Source organism: Alosa alosa, chromosome 6, assembly GCF_017589495.1.
Source record: "Alosa alosa isolate M-15738 ecotype Scorff River chromosome 6, AALO_Geno_1.1, whole genome shotgun sequence".
Classification (NCBI taxonomy): domain Eukaryota; kingdom Metazoa; phylum Chordata; class Actinopteri; order Clupeiformes; family Clupeidae; genus Alosa; species Alosa alosa.
Window position 1 is genome coordinate 33858579 of NC_063194.1, and position 23712 is coordinate 33882290.

Genomic DNA, 23712 nt, shown 5'->3' on the forward strand with positions numbered 1-23712 from the left:
AGGGGAGTGCATAAACACCTGCGAACCCAGAAGATAACTGGTCACAGAAAGAATCTTGCATCTGAATTTAAAGGCACCCTTAAAAGTTTTTTTTTACCTTACGTTACAAGAATCTCACATCTGACTTTAAAGGCATTCTTATAAAAATGTTTTACCTTAACATAACATTTCCAAAATCATTTTGATGACACATAACCTCATAACATGATGGACGGCACTTCTGCCATTGTCTGAGCGGCATTGAGCATTGTCTCTGTAGTGATTACCGACCTAGCAAGTTTCTAGTCCTTTTATAACCCTCCCCCAAAATTGACTCGCAAAAGAGCTATATGCTACAGGAATTCGGAGATCTTTTTTCTACAGATTGTAGGAAGGTGCATTCCCTCTATATTACAGTATATCGGAGTTATGTTCATACTTTGTTGCAAAAGATGCATATTTAGCGACGGATCAAAACGAAAAACAATGGTTCTGTTTCATCCTTGTGGGGCTTAATTATGTAGGAGCACTGACCTGACCTGTGATCATCAATAGAAATCTAAAGTAAATTGGACCAGTAATTATTAAGTTATGTGAGCTGACACATACACACACACACACACACACACACACACACACACACACACACACCACACACAGAAAGAGAGAGAGAGAGAGAGAGAGAGAGAGAGAGAGAAACCTGATTGCAACACCCTTTGCTCCCCTACTGGTCCAGGGTAATAATTAGCCTGAGAGTAACTCTGGTATGCATCAAATGGAAACACTGATAGTATGTGCTCCAGACATGATGTGTATTGTCTGTTCCAGTTGTGTGACTGACTGCATTTACATGCACTTCAGTATCCCGGTTATTAGGCTTATCCCGGTGGAACAGTATCCCAGTTTCTTTTGGAGCTCTCCACCCAGCATAACCGGGTTCCTCAAAATACGATATAAGGGCTTATCCAGGGTTCTGAAAGTAGGACATGATGTTCACGTGCACAATTTCAAAACCGGTATACTTCAAAATCCTGATCATAACCAGGATACTGAAGTGCATGTCAATGCAGTCGGTGAAACATTACAGCAGTGGCATGGGTTTAGAGGTGGGCTCCTCCCTTTACACCAAGGGGCCGCACCTGTTACGACCTTTGCACCTTTGCACACACGTGCCTAACTCACCTGGAGAAATTGTTTTCCACAGTTCTACTGTAACCACGAGCCCTACCTAATTTACCAGGAAAGAGTTTTGACAAGCTAGCATGGCTTTTTGCTAAAGCTTTTGGAGAGACAGTTTGTCAGATAGATAGATACTTTATCTTCATCAAGTCATCAACTTAGGGAGTACAGGTGTTCTGTACATTGGTGAGTTGCAAAGTGCTGTGAGGGGAAGAATAGCCTAGCATTGGGCAGCTAGCATAACCTGAGTTGGTAGGCTAATATACAGCAAGCCACTTGGATATAATTGAAAAGGTCCACAGTTGTAAGGTCATGTGTCAGGCGCTGTAGAGAGGTAAGCTCTGCTACAAGGTTTTAGAACGTTCAGCGAAGAGGAGTGAATTCTATCCACTGAGGGTTAACTGTTGTGTTGCGGCCATGCTAGCGGGTGTGGTGAGGGTGTTGCTCACTGGAGCCCTGCTGCTTGGTCTCTGCCTAGGCGCACATGGGGGCTCTGGGAGGAGACGGGGTCATGGATGTCGCCAGAAGAGACAGGCAGGAAGTCCACCCTGGCAGGAAGACCCCAGGATCCCTCGGAAGTACTGCAACCCTGCTGGGAACAGCAGCTCGTCTGGGAATATCATCCAGGTAAGGTCACGCAACTAATGTCACCTGTAGATATCTAACACAGGTGGTCACTAGAGAACAAGACCTGTAGATAGACTATGATAAATGATCCATGAGGATCCCACAATTCCCTATGATCCATGAGGACTTAGAAAACAGTCTTATTGGCTTACAGACCAACATGAATGTTTGGCCATAGACCCTGATTTAACCAGAGACCTTTGCTGCAAAAGTGTAGTTTGAGATTAATTATAGCAGCAAAAGGTAAAATAATTGTATTGGACTGTGGAAAGTGTGATCTTTAAGACATCCTCTGCTGCTTGCTCTCTCTTTCTATTTCTCTCTCTCTCTGTCCTTCTCTCCCTGTCTCTCTCTCTAATAATTGTCTCATTGATCAGTGGTATGACTCATGGTGGCAGTCACACACCCAGATCCCTGTTGGTTCTAGTCTTCAAATTCCATGCAGTTTTGAACCTGTCAGCCAAAGATACCTGTGATTACAATGCCCTGGGTTTTGCTTTTTCATTTTTAGGTGACGCTATACATCAAATGAGTGGAAATGGGATGGGTTGACTGCTCACACACACACACACACACACACACACACACACACACACACTCTCTCTCTCTCTCTCTTATGCTCGGCTGCCCGCTCTCTCTCTCTTTCTCTTTTTCTCTCTCTCCTTCTCTCTGTTTCTCTCTCCTTCTCTCTGTCTCTCTCTCTCCTTCTCTCTGTCTCTCTCTTCTAATAATTGTCTCATTGATCAGTGGCATGACTCATGGTGGCAGTCACACCCAGATGTCTGTTGGTTCTAGTCTGAAAGGCAATCAAGTTATGACCAATTAAAAGTAAACACTGTCTCTGTCTCGGCTTGTCCTTATCGGAATTGTCAGGGCATTATAATATTTATATACAGATTTTCAACTGAATTCAGTTTCAGTCAATTCAATGCCAATATTATGTCATGTAGAAAAAATATGATAGATAGATAGATAGATAGATACTTTATTGATCCCCAAGGAGAAATTCAAGAAATATATGGAGAAATAAGGAGAAGCTCAGCCCCTTCAATAGCTTGTCAGTCCTTATTTGTATGTTGTTTTTGTTAAAAGCATCAGCTAAATAAATAAATCTATGTGGAAATGCCATGTAAATATGTAAATGTCATGTAGATGTGATGAAAATATCATGTAAATACGCAAATGTCATGTAGATGTGATGTAAATGTCATGTAAATGTGCAAATGTCATATAGATGTGTGAATATGTAAATGTAAATGAGTAAATGCATAGATATGATGTAAATATGTAATAAATGCATGTACAGTGTAAATATGTAAACGTGATGTAGTGTAAAGATAAATGGGTTGTGTTTGCAGGCATGTGGCTCTGGTCAGTACCGGGAGTGGACAGGCCCTTTCAAAGGCCTGTGTGTGCCATGCAGCTGCAACCGCCATTCCCACCAGTGTGACCCATTTACCGGAAGATGTCTGGTAAGGACCTCCATGTGTTTGTGTGTGTTAATGGTAGGGCAAGCGATGCTGGAGGAGCATGTAAGTCGTTTCGATTACTGAGCTACTTCTGCCTCGCTCTGCTTTTCTCTTCCTCTCTCTGGGCCATCATTGTGGTATCTGGTAAAGACCTCCATGTGTCTGATTGCGTGCTGGTAAAGACCTCCATGTGTCTGGTTGCGTGCTGGTAAAGACCTCCATGTGTCTGATTGCGTGCTGGTAAAGACCTCCATGTGTCTGATTGCGTGCTGGTAAAGGCCTCCATGTGTCTGATTGCTGATAAAGGCCTCCATGTGTCTGATTGCGTGCTGGTAAAGGCCTCCATGTGTCTGCGTGCTGGTAAAGGCCTCCATGTGTCTGATTGCGTGCTGGTAAAGGCCTCCATGTGTCTGATTGCTGGTAAAGGCCTCCATGTGTCTGATTGCGTGCTGGTAAAGGCCTCCATGTGTCTGCGTGCTGGTAAAGGCCTCCATGTGTCTGATTGCGTGCTGGTAAAGGCCTCCATGTGTCTGCGTGCTGGTAAAGGCCTCCATGTGTCTGATTGCTGGTAAAAGGCCTCCATGTGTCTGATTGCGTGCTGGTAAAGGCCTCCATGTGTCTGCGTGCTGGTAAAGGCCTCCATGTGTCTGCGTGCTGGTAAAGGCCTCCATGTGTCTGATTGCGTGCTGGTAAAGGCCTCCATGTGTCTGCGTGCTGGTAAAGGCCTCCATGTGTCTGCGTGCTGGTAAAGGCCTCCATGTGTCTGCGTGCTGGTAAAGGCCTCCATGTGTCTGATTGCGTGCTGGTAAAGGCCTCCATGTGTCTGATTGCTGGTAAAGGCCTCTATGTGTCTGTTAACTGCTACTCCATCTATTCGTCCTTTGCCTCTTCTGCAACATCCTCCTCTTCTTACTGACCACTGTGCCCCCTGCAAAGGAGGATGTAAGGACATTTCTGTCTGTGCTTCTCTCTGACCCCTGGCTCTTCCTGTTCCCCCTCTTCTATGTCTTCTGTCCTAATGTGTCCCATGATAAGGGCCTTTGCACACTGAGTCCTAATTTTTGGTCTGAAATTGTCACACAATTAAAAGCTAAGGTAACACTTGACAGTTTCGACATAAGAGTGGCATGACCCTGTCATGAATACATAACACTGTCATGACACATCAACCCTAATCCTAACCCTAACTTGACCCTAACCCTAAACCTAACCCTAATCCTAACTTGACAAAAACCAAATGTCACTTACTGTAATAACAGAAGCATCATGTCATAAACATTTATGACTTGTTTATGACAGTCTCATGTCACTCTATTTTTGTCTACACTATCAAGTAAAGTGTAACTAAAGATAAATACGATTTCATGTTGTGCCATTCATTTCTACACACAGAAATGTTTGTCTGTCAAAACGTTTTCGGAACAGTTTTGATGTGTTTTTCACATTTGCATATGTAGTGTCAGTGTGAATGAGGTGTCCTGTTGCAGCATTTAGCATTGGACGGACCAAAAAAAAAAAAAATCCATGAAATAGTTTCCCTTTTTCTTGGGTTTTCTGATATCTCCCATCATTTCATGCTCCTCATTATATAAATTATTCCAGTTCCCCTTTTTCTATAGACTCCCCACATCCTTCTTCTTTCTCACCTCTGGCTGTGTTTTGCCTTTTCAGAGGTGCCTGTAATAGTGGTCTTCCTCTCTCTCTTCTTGTTTCTTGTTAGATTCTCTGGGCCGGATGTACAAAGTGCTAATACCAAGTTTTTCTATACGCTGAAAGTGAACACTGAGCTTTGTCATATTTTGTGGAATTTACTAAGCTGCCACTTCATTATGTAAACAAGCTCTCATCACCTCCCACGTACGATCAGATTTGTACATAGGTTGTCATTTTTTAAGGTGCAAAAAGTATCAGAAACAGGCAGTAATTCGGTGGTAATTCTTAGTACATCTAGGCCTCTGTTAATTCTTATGACGAATCTGTTTTATCTGGTCTATTAATTTTCTTTCTCACTCTATCTCACTTTCTCTACACTGCTACCAGAGTTAAAACAGAGATAGAGAGAGAATAGAATAGAATAGAATAGAATAGAATACCAATTCTACCAATCTCTCTTTATCTCTGTATCTCACTCTCTTTCACTTTCACCTAGACCTGTCCCACTTCTTAGCTTAGCACCATAGATATTAAGATAGAAACGAGGCTGTATCTTGTACAGCATTCTAAAATCTTTGGCTTCAATCAGGTTAGTGAGGCAAAGTCATATTGGTGTAATTATATCACACTGCCAGTGGATCTAAACAGCAACAACGCTGTTAGTCCTGCAGTCAGTTTTAACATCGGTGCAACAGTAACATGCTATCCGACCAATGGTCAGTCACTCTGAGTTTCTGAGCATGACGTTGTCATGAGCTCTCTCTCTGCCTGGTAACACGCGCTGATTGAAGTCTGATGACCTCCACCTGTTCCTGCTCTGCTCTGCCTCACCCTCGTTTACCTACCAGCTGCACTGCATTCACCACTCATCATGCCCTGTATATAAAGCCTTGCTTTTCAGTCCACACTTGTCAGATCGTCTGCAACCAGCACCAGTTACCTGCCTGTTTTGGAAGCGCCTCTGACTCTTTGCCTGTGATCCCGGACCAGCTTTCGACTACTTCTGTGTTCTCCAGCCCCGGTAATCTTGACCTGACTTCCGTCCCTCTTCTACGAATACCGCCTAGTCCTTGACTGTACTGCTGCTTTGTTTCAATTGCTGTTGTGTGTGTGTCCCCCAGGACTTCCCGGATCATCCAGCTCCTGCCATTGCTGTTCGGCTACTGGGGGAACACACACACGCAACTCTTGGAACTCCTGTACCCCGGAACCCCTGAAACCCCTTAACCCCCAACCCTTAAATAAACTTTTGAGCGTGGCGCTTTTGTGGTCCTCGTCCTGTTTGGTGTCTGACAGTGCGATCTGACCAAACATGGACCAGCGCCACGGGTCGAACCAACATGGAAACCGGCGAACCAGAACCACCCACCGCCATGCAACGCCTGGAAGAGACAGAGAGAGGTAAACCGCAACACTGCTGACATTGCCTCCCTACTTCAAGCCGGCTACCAACTGGCGTCAGCAGTTCCAGCAGCAACAGCAACAACTTGCAATGATCATTCAACTTCTCACCAACCTTTCTCCTCTGCCTGCTCCCGGCCCAGCCCCAGCCAGCCTGCTCACCGGCCCAGCACCCGAGTCTCTAACCAGTCCACTGCTGCGTGGCTGCGGAGCCCCAGAACCCAGGATCGGCAATCCAGAGCGGTTCAGCGGCTGACCCAACCCAGGTGCAGGCGTTCCTGGCGAGCTGCCGTGTCCAGTTTACCCTGCAACCCAGGACTTTTGCCACTGAAGGGGCGAGGGTCGGTTTCGTGATCACTCACCTGACGGGCCGAGCTCGACTCTGGGGAACGGCGGAGTTCGAGCGCCAGACCCAGCATGTGCAACCTTCAACCTATTCGCAGAGGAGATGCTCAAGGTATTGATTTGGAATCCCACAACAGCCAGGCATCTCGGACCCTGATGAGTATTAAGCCAAGGCAGAAGGACTGTTGCGGATTACTCCATTGACTTTTCGAACTGTGGCAAGTCGGAGCTCCTGGAACATGGAAGCATTGGTGGATGCCTTCCTCCATAGCCTGGCGGACTACATAAAAGGACGAGCTGGTTTCCCATGATCAACCCCCCACTCTTGATGAAGCCATTGCTCTGGCTGTCGCGTCGACCGCAGGATCCAGGCCGCCCGTCATTGAGAGAGGGCGCCAGAGTCCATCCACCAGCACCGCGGAGGTGTCCCAGCTGCCCTTCTGTCCGCACCTGCCACACCATCTAGCCAGCGGACCAGGTCTGAACCGATGGAGATCGGCCGGCCTCCCTATCCTGCAGGCGCCAGCGACGCATCACCTCAACTTATTGCCTGTACTGTGGTGGTGATGGTCATCAGTCGCCACCTGTCCAGCAAAGCCGGAGCTCACCAGATGTAGGAGGAATCGGATGAGCTCAATGAACATTCAGCCCTCCATCAGCCGTAAACCCCTCATCCAAGTCTGTCTTTTGAGTTGCTCCAGGGATCCCTATTTTCACCAAACTGGACCTTAGAAATGCTTACCACCTAGTCCGGTAAGGGAGGGTGCCCGAGTGGAAGACTGCATTCAACACCCACACCGGCCATTATGAGTACCTGGTAATGCCATTTGGCCTCACCAGCGCCCAGCCCGGTATTCCAGGGCTGGTGAATGATGTGCTGCGGGACATGCTGAATAAATTAGATCTTCGTGTACCTGGACGACATCTTAATTTTCTCCAGAACTCTGTCCGAACACACCCGTCATGTCCAGCTGGTTCTTCGACGGCTCCTGGAGAACTCTCTTTATGTCAAAGCGGAGAAATGCGAGTTCCATGCTCAGACTGTGTCATTCCTGGGATACATCGCCGCTGAAGGCAATATCCAGATGGACCCCAAAGGTCTCGGCAGTTACCTCCTGGCCAGTTCCGGGAATAGGAAGAAGTTGCAGCAATTCCTCGGTTTTGCCAATTTCTACCGAAATTCATCGGAACTACAGCTCCGTCGCCGCTCCCCTCACAGCTCTGACCAGCATCAAACACCCCTTTTTCTGGACCCCAGAGGCCAACACAGCCTTTCATACCCTCAAGGCCCCGGTTCACCACTGCCCCCATCCTCCAGATGCGGATTCAGACCGGCAGTTTCGTTGTCGAGGTGGATGCCTCAGGCGCGTGGGAGTCGGGGCCATACTCTCTCAACGGGCAGAGGAGGACAACAAAGTTGCACCCTGTGCATTTTTTCTCGCCCGGCTTTCACCTGCAGAAGCGCAATTATGATGTTGGAAACCGTGAGCTGTTGGCTGTCAAGCTTGCCCTGGAGTGGGAGTGGCGTCACTGGCTGGAGGGGGTCCACGTTCCGTTCCTGGTCTGGACCGATCACAAAAACCTCGAATACATCCGCCAATGCCAAGCGTCTTAACCCCAGACAGTCCCGCTGGGCCTTGTTTTCACCAGATTCAACTTCACCCTGTCATACCGCCCAGGTTCTCGGAACAGCAAGCCGGGCGCTCTCCCGTCCAGTTTCATAAGGATGGCGCCCTTCCCAGGAACCTGCATCAATTCTGCCCGATCCCTGCGTCGTAGCTGCCTGACCTGGGATATCGAGGAGAAATTCAAGAGGCCCTCCGTGACCATCCCAGTCCCAGTGCATGCCCAGGCGGTCGTCTCTTCTCGTCCCAGAGAATTTGGGGTCGGGTCATACAGTGGGGACACAACTCCCGCCTTGCCTGCCACCCGGGCTCCCCCCACCTGCCATCTCCTTGCCCAGCTTCTGGTGGTCTTCTTTGAAGGGGATGTCCGAGAAGTCGTCCGTGCCTGCCCCACCTGCAATCAGAACAAGTCCTCCCACTTTCGGCCCCGGCTGGTTTACTCCCCCCCTTGCCTGTGCCCCTACGACCCTGGTCCCCGTCTCCTTGGACTTTGTAACTGGCCTCCCACCATCAGGTGGGATGCCCGGTCATTCTCACTGTGGTTGACCCGGTTCAGCAAGATGGCACACTGCATTCCCCTCCCTAAACTGCCATCTGCCAGAGAGACTGCCCAGGCTGTTCTTGATCATGTCTTCGTCTACACGGGCTGCCCAGGGATGTTGTCTCTGACTGAGGTCCGCAATTCACCTCTACATTCTGGAAGGAGTTCTGCCGTCTTCTAGGGGCCACAGTGAGTCTCACCTCTGGGTTCCACCCCCAGTCAATGGTCAATCGGCGGGCAAACCAGGAGCTGGAGAAGGCGCTGCGGTGCATGGTTTCTCGCAAACCCCAGGCTTGGGCACAACAACTGATGTGGATAGAGTATGCTCACAACTCCCTCACCTGCTCTGCCACTGGTATGTCACCTTTCCAGTGTGTGTATGGCTACCAGCCCCTGTTCCCCAGCCAGGGAAGGAGATGTGTCCTGCCCGTCTGCCCTCGCCTATGCCGCCCGTTGCCGTGGTACCTGGTCACAAGCTTCGTGCATCTACTCAAGTCAGCTGTCAGCTATGCCACTGGGGCTAACCGCCCGAAGATGATGGCCGGCGCCGCCCGTGTTGGCCAGAAGGTGTGGCTGTCAGCCAGGATCTCCCACTGCGGGTGGAATCGCGTAAACTGGCACCTCGATTCTCGGCCCGTTCCCTATCCAGAGGGTCATCAGCCCAACCGCAGTCCGGCTCCAGTTGCCAACCTCCATGAGGGTGCACCCTACTTTCCATGTTTCGAAAGTCAAGCCGGCGGCTTGAAAGCCCGCTGGTCCCCGTGCAGCTTCCTCCTCCTCCTCCTCGCCTCGTTGGCCCGGTGGGCTGGTGTACATCGTTCGGCGCCTGCTTCGGTCCAGGCGAGGTAGGGGCCTCCAGTATCTCGTCGACTGGGAGGGCTATGGACCTGAGGAGAGAACCTGGCCAGCCAAATGGATTGTGGACGGACACTCATCGCCCGACTTCCACCCGTCTGCATCCTGATCAACCTGCAATCCGTGGGGCGCCCCAGAGGGGTCCCCTAACCGTCCCTGCCCGCCCGGCTTCCTGTCCTGTGCCTGACCCTGACCCTGTCTCGGTACCTGTCCCGTCTTCTGTCCGCGACCCTCCAGCTCCCTCCGAGGGATGAGGGATGTTCCTCCGGAGGACTCGGAGGAATTCTAGCCCTCCACCGGCTCCCCTCCGCCCTCCGACGTGGGTGTCACTCTTGGGGACTTCTGGGGGGCCGTCCCTTGGGGGGTTCTGTCATGAGCTCTCTCTCTGCCTGGTAACACAGCTGATTGAAGTCTGATGACCTCCACCTGTTCCTGCTCTGCTCTGCCTCACCCTCGTTTACCTACCAGCTGCACTGCATTCACCACTCATCATGCCCTGTATATAAAGCCTTGCTTTTCAGTCCACACTTGTCAGATCGTCTGCAACCAGCACCAGTTACCCTGCCTGTTTTGGAAAAGCGCCTCTGACTCTTTGCCTGTGATCCCGGACCCTTTCGACTACTTCTGTGTTCTCCAGCCCCGTAATCTTGACCTGACTTCGTCCCTCTTCTCTGAATACCGCCCTAGTCCTTGACTGTACTGCTGCTTTGTTTCAATTGCTGTTGTGTGTGTGTCCCCCAGGACTTCCCGGATCATCCAGCTCCTGCCATTGCTGTTCGGCTACTGGGGGAACACACACACGCAGACTCTTGGAACTCCTGTACCCCCGGAACCCCTGAAACCCCCTTAACCCCAACCCTTAAATGAACTTTTGAACGTGACGCTTTTGTGGTCCTCGTCCTGTTTGGTGTCTGACAGACGTGATAGGAGCTCTTAGGGGAGCTAATAGCATGACGGCTGCTGGACCAGACGGCTGTTAAAATCCTGTGCTGATCAGCTGGCACCAGTGTTTACAACCATCTTCAATTTGTCCCTAGCCCTCTCTGTAGTCCCCAGGTGCCTAACAAGAGCCACCATTATGCCTGCTGTGCCTGAGAAGTCCAACACTGCCAGCTTAAATGATTACCGCCCTTGACATCCATGGTGATGAAATGTTTTGAGAGATGTGTGAAGGACATTGTCTGTTCATCACAGCTCCTATTCCATTGTAAAGCTGTGGACGATACAGTGGTGATAGGACTCATCTCCAACAACGATGAGACAGCCTATCTGAATGAAGTTGAGGAGCTGACATCATGGTGTAAGGAAAGCCTAGAACTGAATGTCTCTAAAACCAAGGAACTGGTGGTAGACTTTAGACGAGAGAAGCAGAGTCACGCTCCACTGGAAATGTATGGTGCCCCTGTAGAGTGAGAGTGGACAGCTTTAGATACCTTGGTGTAAACATCTCTGAGGATCTTTCGTGGACATCACACATCTCCAACCAAGTGAAAAAGGCAAGAGAGCGCCTGTATCACCTCAGAAGGCTGAGGCCATTCAGAATGTCCACAGAGCTGCTGAAGAGCTTCTGCTCTGCCACGATAGTGTCTGTTACTTCTGGGAACATAACAACATGGTACAGAAATAGCAGCTCTCAGGATAAAATGGCCCTGCACAGAGGGATCGGATGTGAGAGTTGTCAGGACTAAACTACCTGGGTTACAGGACATTTACACCAGCCGTTGCCAGTCAAGGGCAAAGAAAATCCTAAAGGACTGTCACCACCCTAACCACAGTCTTTTAAAATGGCTGCCCTCTGGAAAGTGCCTCCCTCAAAGCCAGAACTGAAAGACTAAGAGGGAGCTTCTTCCCCCCAAGCCATACGGGCCATGCATAAATGTTCCAGCACTTTTTTTCCTTTTTTATAAGCCCATTAAAGCATTTATTTATTTTTATTTATTTAATTTCAGGCTCACCTTATTTTTTTTTTATCTTATTTTACTTATTGTTTTTTCCCCTTGCTCTTCTACTTTTTCTACCTTTTCCCCTATGTACAGCATGGAGTTGCTGTCACAATCCTTCATTTCACTGCTTTTTGTTTCTGTGCAAATATGCAAGTGACAAATAAATCTCTTGAATCTATTACAATTAATATTAAATAACATAAATACATACAATATTCAAATCAATAAAGAAGAACAAATTCTAAACAAAAAAGTGTTTTGACCACCTTGACCACCTCAAAATTGGTTGGGCTGTTGTCCGTTGTGACGGTGGACTTGTAAACCGATGAGAAAAATGGCAATTTACCACTGGCCTCTTGCTATCTGGGAACAAACAAATGTTGTCAACTGTATCTTCAGGTTACAATCTGATAGGACTCATGCCAGTGAGCAGCAGCCTGACATCTGAATCCATTGCATCATGGTCTCTGGCAGGGGACGGTGTCATCCAGACATACCTGGACTTCAGAATGCTGTGATAGTGTCTCTCTGATTTCTATGTGGGGGGGTGGTGGTGGTGTTATAGCACCCCTACTTTTGCTGAAACACAATTCCACCCCCAAACTTTTACAATTTGCCCGGGATTATTTCACTTCTCTACCCCAGCCTTATCGAGCCTCTCTACCCCAGCCTTATCGAGCCGTCTCGCCTTCTTCCCGTGCGGGCATTATCAAGCCAACATTATCTAGCTGGCAGCATCATGCCAATCTCTCTCTGCTCTGTTTGCTGTCTGTCTTCTGCTCTGCTCTGTTCTGTTGTAACTTAAGGTCTTTGAAACCATAAGGCAGAACACTAAAACTGGGATAGCTAAAATGCAAAATCACTAGAGCGAAGACACTCCTTTGATGATGAAGTTGTGATACATTGGACAATGGACACAATCCCCCATGTTTATAAAATGATGAAATCTCTGTGCACTGAAGGCAGCACCAAGTAACTGCTCCGTCTTTTGTAAGTGCGCTTGACATAATGTCTTAGTACCCGCAAGGGGCACAAAAACCTAGCCTCTGCAAAGTCCTTTTAGGCAAGTCCCTCCACTTGGCGGTCATATTACAACGCTTTTTGGGCACTTATCGGGCATCTATTCCAGGTACAGCTGTGCATGCGCAATGCTTCACAAATCACAACATACCAACCTCGCTCCAGCTGCGAGATCACAGCACATGATTGGCACGATGTATTCACAACATACTGTACCACATGATTGGCACGATGTATTCACATGTCAACTTTTGACGGCAGAAGGGGCGGAATATGTGTAGACGACTGCCATGTTTGTGTTACAAACTAACCCCATACATTTCTATGGGAGATTCTTCGAGTGCTGTGTTTCCTCGTTAGAAAGTCTCTGGCCTTTGTCAGTGGCCAGTTAGTGGTCTTTTAAATCTAGCGTCGCAAGCCAGTCACTGTGAACAATTTGTTTCTGAGTAAGCATACAAAATGGGAGATTCTTTAGATGCCCATTCAATCATCTCAGATCCAGTATGGGTCTGATGCCCCGTCTTTCTTGGGAAACAATGAAATACCTGCTGTAAAAGCCTATTGTGGTGATGTTGAGTGGATCGACTGGAAGAGAACCTATATTTCCTGTATCTTGTTAAGATAATCACTTAGAGGTGGTGTAGGTGTTAGGGGTGGTTTCGGTCTTAGGCAGGGGGTGGTCTAGTTGTTACGGATCTGGGATTCCAGATGGAACACCTGCAGGTTGTGAATTGATTCCAAAGAAGTCGCTGTGGATGTGGATCAGCTAAATGATGATTATTGCATTGCAATGTGTTAGTATGCAAAGTATAACTGTGTGTGTGTTCAGGATTGCCAGCACAACACTGCAGGTGACCACTGCCAACACTGTGCTGAGGGTTACTATGGTGACGCGGCTCAAAGAACATGCAAGCTGTGTCCGTGCCCCTTTTCCGTGCCATCCAACAGGTTTGGAAACACACACACACACACACACACACACACAGATACACACACACACACACACACACACACACACACACACACACACACACACACACACGCAGAAGGGGAGTAGCCATGGCCGTAGCTACCATAGAGGACACCGAGGTCATGTCCTCGGTATTTATATCTTCAAGTTTTGTTTAATTTATTAAGTAGCCTACAAATAGCCGAAGAGATCGTCACGTGACACGTCGTTGCAGATACCTCTGACAAATGAAAGTAAAGTCGACTCGGATATCGCGGAGTGTCCTAAACTAATTAATGAACGCAACGCAGCTCACATGAAATTCAATAGGCCTACTATTGTATTAAATAAATAAACTTGACGGTTTGTTCATTTTCTGCCAGTAATCTTGACCTGAACAAAGGCTGCGACAAAGTTAACGTTTGGAAAGCCAGCAGAAGTTGAGCAGGAAAGGTGAGAAAGGTAATGGTTGAATACAATAACGGAGTGCCTATTTACACCCCTGGTACAAATAGCCTTGGCCACACAGCTGAGCTATCCACACCCTGTGACATAACAACAAAAAGACGTTGCTCACGTGAACAAATACAACTGTCAGTTTGTTAATTAACAGGAATTTCGTGAATATGACGCTCAGGCCTATAGACTACCTGCAAACACTTATTTAGGTGTGGAAGTGCTGTAGATAGTACAGTGGTTACAGACATGGTTTAGCATGTGGGAGACTGGGGTTCAATTCTTGATGTGTTTTGGCAGAGTGAGTGCGCACGTGTACGTGAACGTCTCTGGAGAGAAGGCGCACAATTTGAACAATAAATCGATTCTCTGCGGAACGGAAGTTTTGATTGCAACAATTAGCTAGTTCATGCACCAGGGTGTAAATAGCATACGTTACTATACACCAGGGTACGAATAGCATCCACTTCTAACTATATATTGATGCAAACAGCATACCTTATTCAGAGTGTCTATTACACAGCTGAGCTATTCACACCCTGTGACGTAACAACAAAAACATGTTGCTCGTTTTTTTTATTACATTGTGTGATCAATATGCCAGAGTAAATGCACAGGGGTGCAAATAGCATACACTGGCATTTGTACCAGACAGGGTATTAATAGAACACATTGCTGTGTGCACCCGGAGTACGAATAGAATTCACTTCTAATTGCACCAGGGTACGAATAGCATACACTGCTAATTGTACCAGGGTGCAAATAGCCTATACCCATACAATAAAGATGAAATAGGGCTACCAATGAGATGCTAACATGTAATGAAAATGTTATGTTGAAATTCAGTGGAGATGCAGTTAGCTAACCTGCACTGAAAATTAAGGTATAATAAAGATATTTAGAATGGAACATCAATGTTGTGATGATGGATATTATCTCATATGGCCCAAACATAACCTATTGTCAAATTATATCAATTACTGGTCAGTAATTTAGAGACTTGTTGGTTTAATAAATCCAACACAGGAAATCAGGCAGTTGAGGAGAAAAAGAGGAAGAGAGGAAATGATAGGTGAAGGGCCCTCCCAAATGAGTGAGAGTCAAGATGAGAAGAAGGTAGAAGGTAGCCTAAAAGCTCTGCAGCCTATGACCCTGCAAATTATAAATGAAACAGTGCAGAACATTCTTAATAACAGATTGAGCAGGGTTCAGTATAAATATCCAAAGCCAATTTGGGAAAAGGCTTTTGAGATATACAGGTGCATCTGAATATTGTGGAAAAGTATGTAGGTTCAAATATAAGCAAAACATTATACATATAAACTGAACAAATCTATGGTTCTACATCATTGTGTCATTGTGTGTGTATGTGTGTGTGTGTGGTATGGGCTCGAAAGAACCCCCTAGAATTTCCCCGACGAGCCTTCATTTTCAAGTGCAGTGATAGGCTACTGTGTGCTCACAGCTCAGTATTTGAAAAGTACTGGCTATGGGCTTGGGAGTAGCCGAAACTCTTATTGGCCTTATCAGCCTAGTGGGGCCTTGAAAAACAAACACACACACACACAAGGATGGAAAGTTTCATGTGTGCTGGTGCACTGGTGTCCCGGTGTGCACTGAGCTCTGGGTGAAAGCGTGCACTACAGCGATGGACATGGTTAAAGTGTAGTGACATCTGACACGACAACACAAGGATGTCACTGCGTGTCACTTTCATTAGAGACGGGTTCATCTAAACAACATTTTTTCATCTCTTGCGATGCAAATAGTTACTGTAGGTGCAAACAAATGCCTCCGGTACAGCATAATCTGTAAAAGCTTAATGGGACTCGAGTTCTTGAAGCGCTTATCCCACAGCAGAGGTTATTAATGTTCCATTCATATCAGCTGTCAGTCTCCACTATCTACAGATTAGAGGTTTGCAGGGATTTCTATTGTGACTGTACCAATAAGTAAACACTTCCCTATGCTAAGCTCATGGCTCATCTCTACTCAACTGCCAGACAATTAGCCAGACAATGAGCATGATTAGAGTTGCATTAAAGGGGAATTCTGGCCATTTTTCACATAGATCTTTGTTTCTCAAGGTCGCAGAGTAAGCTACTGTTGGTATGAATATGATTATGCCCCCAGAATGTTGCACTGTAGCTGCCTGGTTGCTTTAGCTGTTGGCTGCTTTACACAGTAGCCTATTACTGCACTTGAAAATGAAAAAAAAAGGATGTACAAAACCTCAGGACCAATGCACTTTTTGAGTAAAGACCAAATATCATGCATATGCAACAATGAAGAAAAAACGCTACATTCATAGCATCCACTTCTAACTATACATTGATGCAAACAGCATACCTTATTCAGAGTGTCTATTACACAGCTGAGCTATTCACACCCTGTGACGTAACAACAAAAACATGTTGCTCGTTTTTTTTATTACATTGTGTGATCAATATGCCAGAGTAAATGCACAGGGGTGCAAATAGCATACACTGGCATTTGTACCAGACAGGGTATTAATAGAACACATTGCTGTGTGCACCGGGGTACGAATAGAATTCACTTCTAATTGCACCAGGGTACGAATAGCATACACTGCTAATTGTACCAGGGGTGCAAATAGCCTTACCCATACAATAAAGATGAAATAGGGCTACCAATGAGATGCTAACATGTAATGAAAATGTTATGTTGAAATTCAGTGGAGATGCAGTTAGCTAACCTGCACTGAAAATTAAGGTATAATAAAGATATTTAGAATGGAACATCAATGTTGTGATGATGGATATTATCTCATATGGCCCAAACATAACCTATTGTCAAATTATATCAATTACTGGTCAGTAATTTAGAGACTTGTTGGTTTAATAAATCCAACACAGGAAATCAGGCAGTTGAGGAGAAAGAGGAAGAGAGGGAAATGATAGGTGAAGGGCCCTCCCAAATGAGTGAGAGTCAAGATGAGAAGAAGGTAGAAGGTAGCCTAAAAGCTCTGCAGCCTATGACCCTGCAAATTATAAATGAAACAGTGCAGAACATTCTTAATAACAGATTGAGCAGGGTTCAGTATAAATATCCAAAGCCAATTTGGGAAAAGGCTTTTGAGATATACAGGTGCATCTGAATATTGTGGAAAAGTATGTAGGTTCAAATATAAGCAAAACATTATACATATAAACTGAACAAATCTATGGTTCTACGTCATTGTGTGTATATGTGTGTGTGTGTGTGTGTGTGTGGTATGGGCTCGAAAGAACCCCCTAGAATTTCCCCGACGAGCCTTCATTTTCAAGTGCAGTGATAGGCTACTGTGTGCTCACAGCTCAGTATTTGAAAAGTACTGGCTACGGGCTTGGGAGTAGCCGAAACTCTTATTGGCCTTATCAGCCTAGTGGGGCCTTGAAAAACAAACAAACACACACACACACAAGGATGGAAAGTTTCATGTGTGCTGGTGCACTGGTGTCCCGGTGTGCACTGAGCTCTGGGTGAAAGCGTGCACTACAGCGATGGACATGGTTAAAGTGTAGTGACATCTGACACGACAACACAATGATGTCACTGCGTGTCACTTTCATTAGAGACGGGTTCATCTAAACAACATTTTTTCATCTCTTGCGATGCAAATAGTTACTGTAGGTGCAAACAAATGCCTCCGGTACAGCATAATCTGTAAAAGCTTAATGGGACTCGAGTTCTTGAAGCGCTTATCCCACAGCAGAGGTTATTAATGTTCCATTCATATCAGCTGTCAGTCTCCACTACCTACAGATTAGAGGTTTGCAGGGATTTCTATTGTGACTGTACCAATAAGTAAACACTTCCCTATGCTAAGCTCATGGCTCATCTCTACTCAACTGCCAGACAATTAGCCAGACAATGAGCATGATTAGAGTTGCATTAAAGGGGAATTCTGGCCATTTTTCACATAGATCTTTGTTTCTCAAGGTCGCAGAGTAGGCTACTGTTGGTATGAATATGATTATGCCCCCAGAATGTTGCACTGTAGCTGCCTGGTTGCTCTAGCTGTTGGCTGCTTTACACAGTAGCCTATTACTGCACTTGAAAATGAAAAAAAAAGAATGTGCAAAACCTCAGGACCAGTGCACTTTTTGAGTAAAGACCAAATGTCATGCATATGCAACAATGAAGAAAAAACGCTACATTCATTTATAAGAAGGAAGGAAGGGCACTCCATATTAGGGCCTGTGTCCACCAATCGAGTTTTTTGCAGTGACAGCACCCTCAACCTCATTTTCAGAGCGCTTCGGTCAAGTGTTTATTGTTGCTATGTTACCAAAAACGTCTGCCAACACGTCTTTTTGGAACATTGCCTAATGCTAACTAACTAGCTAACTGAAATGGCAGCAATCGTTCAGGACTCAGTTCACTAAATATGACTTTGACCGACAAAAGGAGTTAATTTGGCATTGCAATTGAATAGCTCTAGGCCAGGGGTGGGCATACTTTTTTGGCTTAAGGGCCACATTGGGTTTTGAAAATTGGCCGGCGGGCCGCACAACAACCCAACCCAACGACACACACATAAAAAAGTAAATCCTATAGTAGTATATCCTAAGTAAAGGCTAGTAAAAGCCTATCATTTAGTATCAAAAGTATTTGTTTTAAAATATGAATTGCTTAAAAATTACTGCTAATTTAATGCTGTTTAACAAATGTATAAATTGTTGTTTAAGTACAATTCACGTTTATTTCTCATGGATCTTCTGCTAGTGCTGTACCTGTGGCTGGGCCCTCTCACAGTTTTTAAATGGTCAGTAGTGGGAACTACTGTTGCCTTCATGATTTCCTTTTAAAAGTTTCTTATAAGAAGGAGATATCAATTATCAACAATGACAAGCCAGCTGGAACCTGCCGCTCTCTCTACCTCTCGTGAGCGCAGACGTGTTCCCACATTACGCTTTGTAATCTGCGTTAGGTTTGCTGCAGTAGTTTAAAGGTGCTCTAAGTGATGCCACGTTTTTAGGCTAAAACATTTTGTCACTTACTGCAAACATCACCTAACCAACCGCTAGCTGTCTGTGTCCTGAATACACTGTAAAAAAACGCGATCTCTGTGGACAGCCCAGGCTCCAAACACGGCAACAAAAACAACCTGGGCAAACCTAGCCCATAAAAACATAACAAACTGTTCCAGCAAATCACAGACAACATGCACGTTTAGGAGAGTTTTAATTTCACGGGAGCAGCACGGGAGGGAGGGGGAGGAAGTAGCTCTCTGTTTTGTTTGAAAGTCAACAGAAGTGACGTTACCCAGCATCGCTTAGAGCACCTTTAATATTTAGTCACATAGGACTTGGCTGATTGAGTTTTCCTCTGCCACTACCAACATTGTAGACAGTGTAGGTCCCGCCCTCTTCCTTGCTTTCAATTGGCTAGCAAGAGAGATTTCAACTTTCAGCGCTCTGAGCGCTGCGGAAAAAATGCTCAGCGGCGAGGGCTTTTTTCCGCCAAGGAGTGCTGAGCGCTGTGAACGCTGAACTTCTTAGGATTTGTATAGAAAATAGCCGCCGTCGGCATAAAAAATGCGATTGGTGGACACAGGCCTTTAATCGGCATTTCTTGCATGTTACACACTTAAAATATATTAAGTAATATTTTTTGTTTTGAGTTGAAACACTGTAATCCTACCTGAGTGGCACACTCTAAAATTATTTATTTAAAGAGTGATTTATTATTTATCTATTTTTTTTTATTTAGGTCTGAATGTAACTGTATTTAACTGTTGATATGGGCTGTGCTGGCTAACATTGATTAACTAATAGGGAGGTTGCACTCGTGAACTTAGTGCTTCAGTGATGTGCAGTATGCAGCCTCTATACTTCGGTCTCATTCTCTCATTCTCCCCTCTCTCTCTCTCTCTCTCTCTCTATCTCTAGTTTTGCGTTGGGGTGTATGCAAGTTGGCAACGTGTTTGAATGCGTTTGTAAGCAAGGCTATGCTGGAACAAAATGTGAAAAGTGAGTATCTTTTGTTGCTGGAAGTATAACACACACACACACACACACACACACACACACACACGTCCCGTGAATGAAACCTCCCTCAGCTATTTTCCCTTCTGCATCTTAGACCTCAGTCTTGGGTTTGTAATTCTTATGGTTTGTTGGTGATTTCATTTTGTTTGGACCCTTCACTAAATCCTGAGGAAAGGGGAAGTAGGGTAGTATTCCTCGATCATTATTTTGCCAACCCTACGAGAACAATTTTAACTGGACCAAAAACCTTCAACCTTTGTAAGAGCTTTAAAGTAGTATGTGAATATGTATGTAGATATTCTAAATGTTGTGAATATGTAGTTTTTTTTTATTTCTCTTGGTGATATAGGTGCGCTCCTGGTTACTATGGTAACCCACTATTACCACATGGGAAGTGCCAGCCATGTAACTGTCGCCATGGTGACCCCAATAAGTGTCACCCTACAACTGGAGGTAATTATTGATTGAGAGTAATTTGTGCTACATTATGTGGACAAAAGTATCGAGACACTTGCCATTACACCCACAGGAACTTCAATGACATCCCATTCTGAATCTGTAGTCATTAAAAGGGAGTTGGTCCCCCCTTTGCAGTGATAATAGCTTCCTCATCTGGGTCTAGGGTCTGTAGCAAGTTTTGCCCATTCATCCAGAACAGCATTTGTGAGGGCAGACACTGATGTTATAACTATATCTATAGATAAAAAGGCCTGGCTTGCAACATCCATTCTAGTTCATCTACATTACGAGCCAATCAAGTTCTGCCATACCGAAATCACTTCAACATGTCTTTAAGTACCCTGCTTTGTGCACTGCGTAGTTATGTTGGTGGACAGACACTGGCATAAAGGTTGTTTTTCAAAGGTTGGGCTTAGGTCACTGAAGGGAAATCTAAATGCTTTAGTACACCAAAGACATTTTGGACAATTATATGCTTCCACATTTTTAGAAACAGTTTGGTATATGTTTTGAACTATAGTGGTTGCTACCCAGCAAGCCTTCGACTAAATGTGTTGTTTTTGTTTTTCTCAGAGTGCGAGAATCCTAATGGTTCGGACGACTGCCAAGGTTTGTCATGCCATTTGTCATGTTTACCACAAAACATATTACCTTTCCTCCACACAAACATGTATGTTATCATAAAGCATTACCACCATGAAAGACAGCACGGTGATAAACAGAGTGACGGGTAAAAAAAGTCCCTAATTTTCAGAGAATGTGCAGGTTGAGATAAGTCAAGTCAAGTCAAGTCAGATCAAGTTTATTTATATAGCACATTCATACACAAGGGTCTTACAATGTGCTTTAGATAAAAAAAACAAATCCCACAAAGCTCTTCTGTCCAGATTTGTATGTAAAGATTTCTACATGTGTGTAATATACCCAGGTACACCTATCTACAGAGTTTGATACAGTAGATATGTATTATTCTATATGTACATAACACACGCCCCTGTCCTGTGGTGTGGAGTGTGACAGCTGTTTCACTCTTTGTGTCTGTAATACACCTCCCTGTCCTGTGGTGATTCAAGTGATGTATTATGAGAGCTGTGTACTATTCCATTTGTGTGTAACCCACCTCCCTGTCCTGTGGTGTAGAGTGTGATGTGTGTGTAACCCACCTCCCTGTCCTGTGGTGTAGAGTGTGATGTGTGTGTGATATACATCCCTGTCCTGTGGTGTAGAGTGTGATGTGTGTGTAACCCACCTCCCTGTCCTGTGGTGTAGAGTGTGATGTGTGTGTAACCCACCTCCCTTTCCTGTGGTGTAGAGTGTGATGTGTGTGTGGTGGTCCTGATGAAGGATCTGGAGGGGATGGACGCTGAGCTGTCCCTTCTGAAGGCCCAGCTGGAGAAGTTCCATGGCAGCAGCATCCCCCTCGTCCAGCTCAAGAGGCTGGAGGCGGCCATCACTGACACCAGGGTAACAGACAACAGACCTCCTCACAGCTTCACAACAGCTTTCATTCATTCATTCATTCATTCATTCATTCATTCATTCATTCATTCATTCATTCATTCATTCATTCATTCATTCATTCATTCATTCATTCATTCATTCATTCATTCATTCATCCATCCATCCATCCATCCATCCATCCATCCATCCATCCATTCATTCATTTATTCATTACTGTTCTATCACAGTTTCACAATATCTTTCATCTATCCATCCATTCATCCATTTAACATTTTGTCCAAGATGCTTATCTTTCTATCCCCTCTCTATCCCTTTCTATCCCCTCTCTATCCCCTCTATCCCCTCTATCCCCTCTCTATCCCTCTCTATCCCTCTCTATCCCCTTTTCTATCCCCTCTATCCCTCTCTATCCCTTTCTATCCCCTTCCCTCTCTATCCCCTCTCTATCCCTCTCTATCCCTCTCTATCCCCTCTCTATCCCTCTCTATCCCCTCTCTATCCCTCTCTCAGGAGCTGTTAGGCAGGTTCAATGTTTCCCTGGAGCCCAAGGTCAAGCAGTTGGAGTCAGACATGAGGACCATAGATGACGACCTGGTTGCCCTGGACAACAAGGTTATGCTACCTACTGTACCTGCTTAGTGCCTGCTAGGACGACCATCACATACTATAGAATGGATAAACTGTTTGATAGAACTGATTGAATAAAATGCATTGGAATTAGGGTAACACTTTACTTGACGGGTGAGGTCATAACACATTCATAGCTGAAAAGTCCATCAATCGCAAAGCAGCATTGCCGTTTTTGTTCTAAACTTCTTACCTGATCACGTCACATCTGAGTCAATGGGCAACTCCAGTGCCAAAAAGACAGAACATAGTCAAGCAAATTTTTGTTTCATAAAAATGTATTTGTTTTATGATGTAACCTTTGCAGATGATTTCTCATCTTTTGCTACTTGGAATGTCCAACCACTCCAGGTTACACAAATACTAGTCAGCTGAATGTAGGCTAGTTTACCTCCCAGTGTTAAACTCAGTGATTACGAATACTTCTCAACTTGAATAGTAAAGTGACATTCGATACAGACTTCATAAGATAAGATATGAAATATTTACAAAAACGGCAATGCTGCTTTGCGATTGATGGACTTTTATTTTGACAATTTGTCATCGTTCTGTCTTCCACATTCATGAAAGGTTTGGTATGAATGTTGAGTCATGTCTCATGAAACAGTCATGAATGCTTTATGTGCAGTTTATAACAGGAGCTATGAATGTGTTATGAACTCACCCGTCAAGTAAAGTGTTACCGGAATGAGAATTGGAAAGAGCAGAGCAGATGATAGATGAAAGATACCGCCTCACTGCTATGGAAGATTACATGTGGGGAAGATTACATGTGGGGAAGATTACATGTGGGGAGAGAGCTGTCACCCCATCTGACCTCGAACACGGGTCTCCGGGGTACTAAACCTACAGCTTGACCGCAAAGCCAGGCTTTTTGCTATGACAGTCAGAGCGCATACTCAACCATAGTTACAGTACTCTGTCCAACCATGCTTGAATGCATCTTATCCAGAATATATCATCAATGCCCCAATAAATACATTTATTTACATGTAGTTAGTATGTAGTTATAGCCACTTTGATGTGCTCCCCAACCAATCTGCTTCTATCTCAGGATCAGCGTTGATCAAAGAAACTTAGTATAAGTATATATACTCTTTTGATCCTGTGTGGGAAATTTCCACAAACCT

General features: G+C 45.4%; 1 protein-coding gene across 1 annotated transcript in view; it reads left to right on the forward strand.

Moving 5' to 3' along the window:
• The first annotated feature begins 1176 nt into the window (after positions 1-1176).
• LOC125296801 (laminin subunit alpha-3-like) overlaps positions 1177-23712 on the forward strand; it is a 64591-nt gene continuing 42055 nt past the window's right edge. Inside the window, exons 1-8 of the mRNA XM_048246884.1 lie at positions 1177-1785; positions 3144-3257; positions 13467-13585; positions 19937-20017; positions 20385-20488; positions 21068-21103; positions 21807-21958; positions 22466-22567. Coding sequence (XP_048102841.1) covers positions 1576-1785; positions 3144-3257; positions 13467-13585; positions 19937-20017; positions 20385-20488; positions 21068-21103; positions 21807-21958; positions 22466-22567 — 918 coding nt within the window. The 5' untranslated portion in view covers positions 1177-1575. The remainder of the gene's footprint in view (positions 1786-3143; positions 3258-13466; positions 13586-19936; positions 20018-20384; positions 20489-21067; positions 21104-21806; positions 21959-22465; positions 22568-23712) is intronic.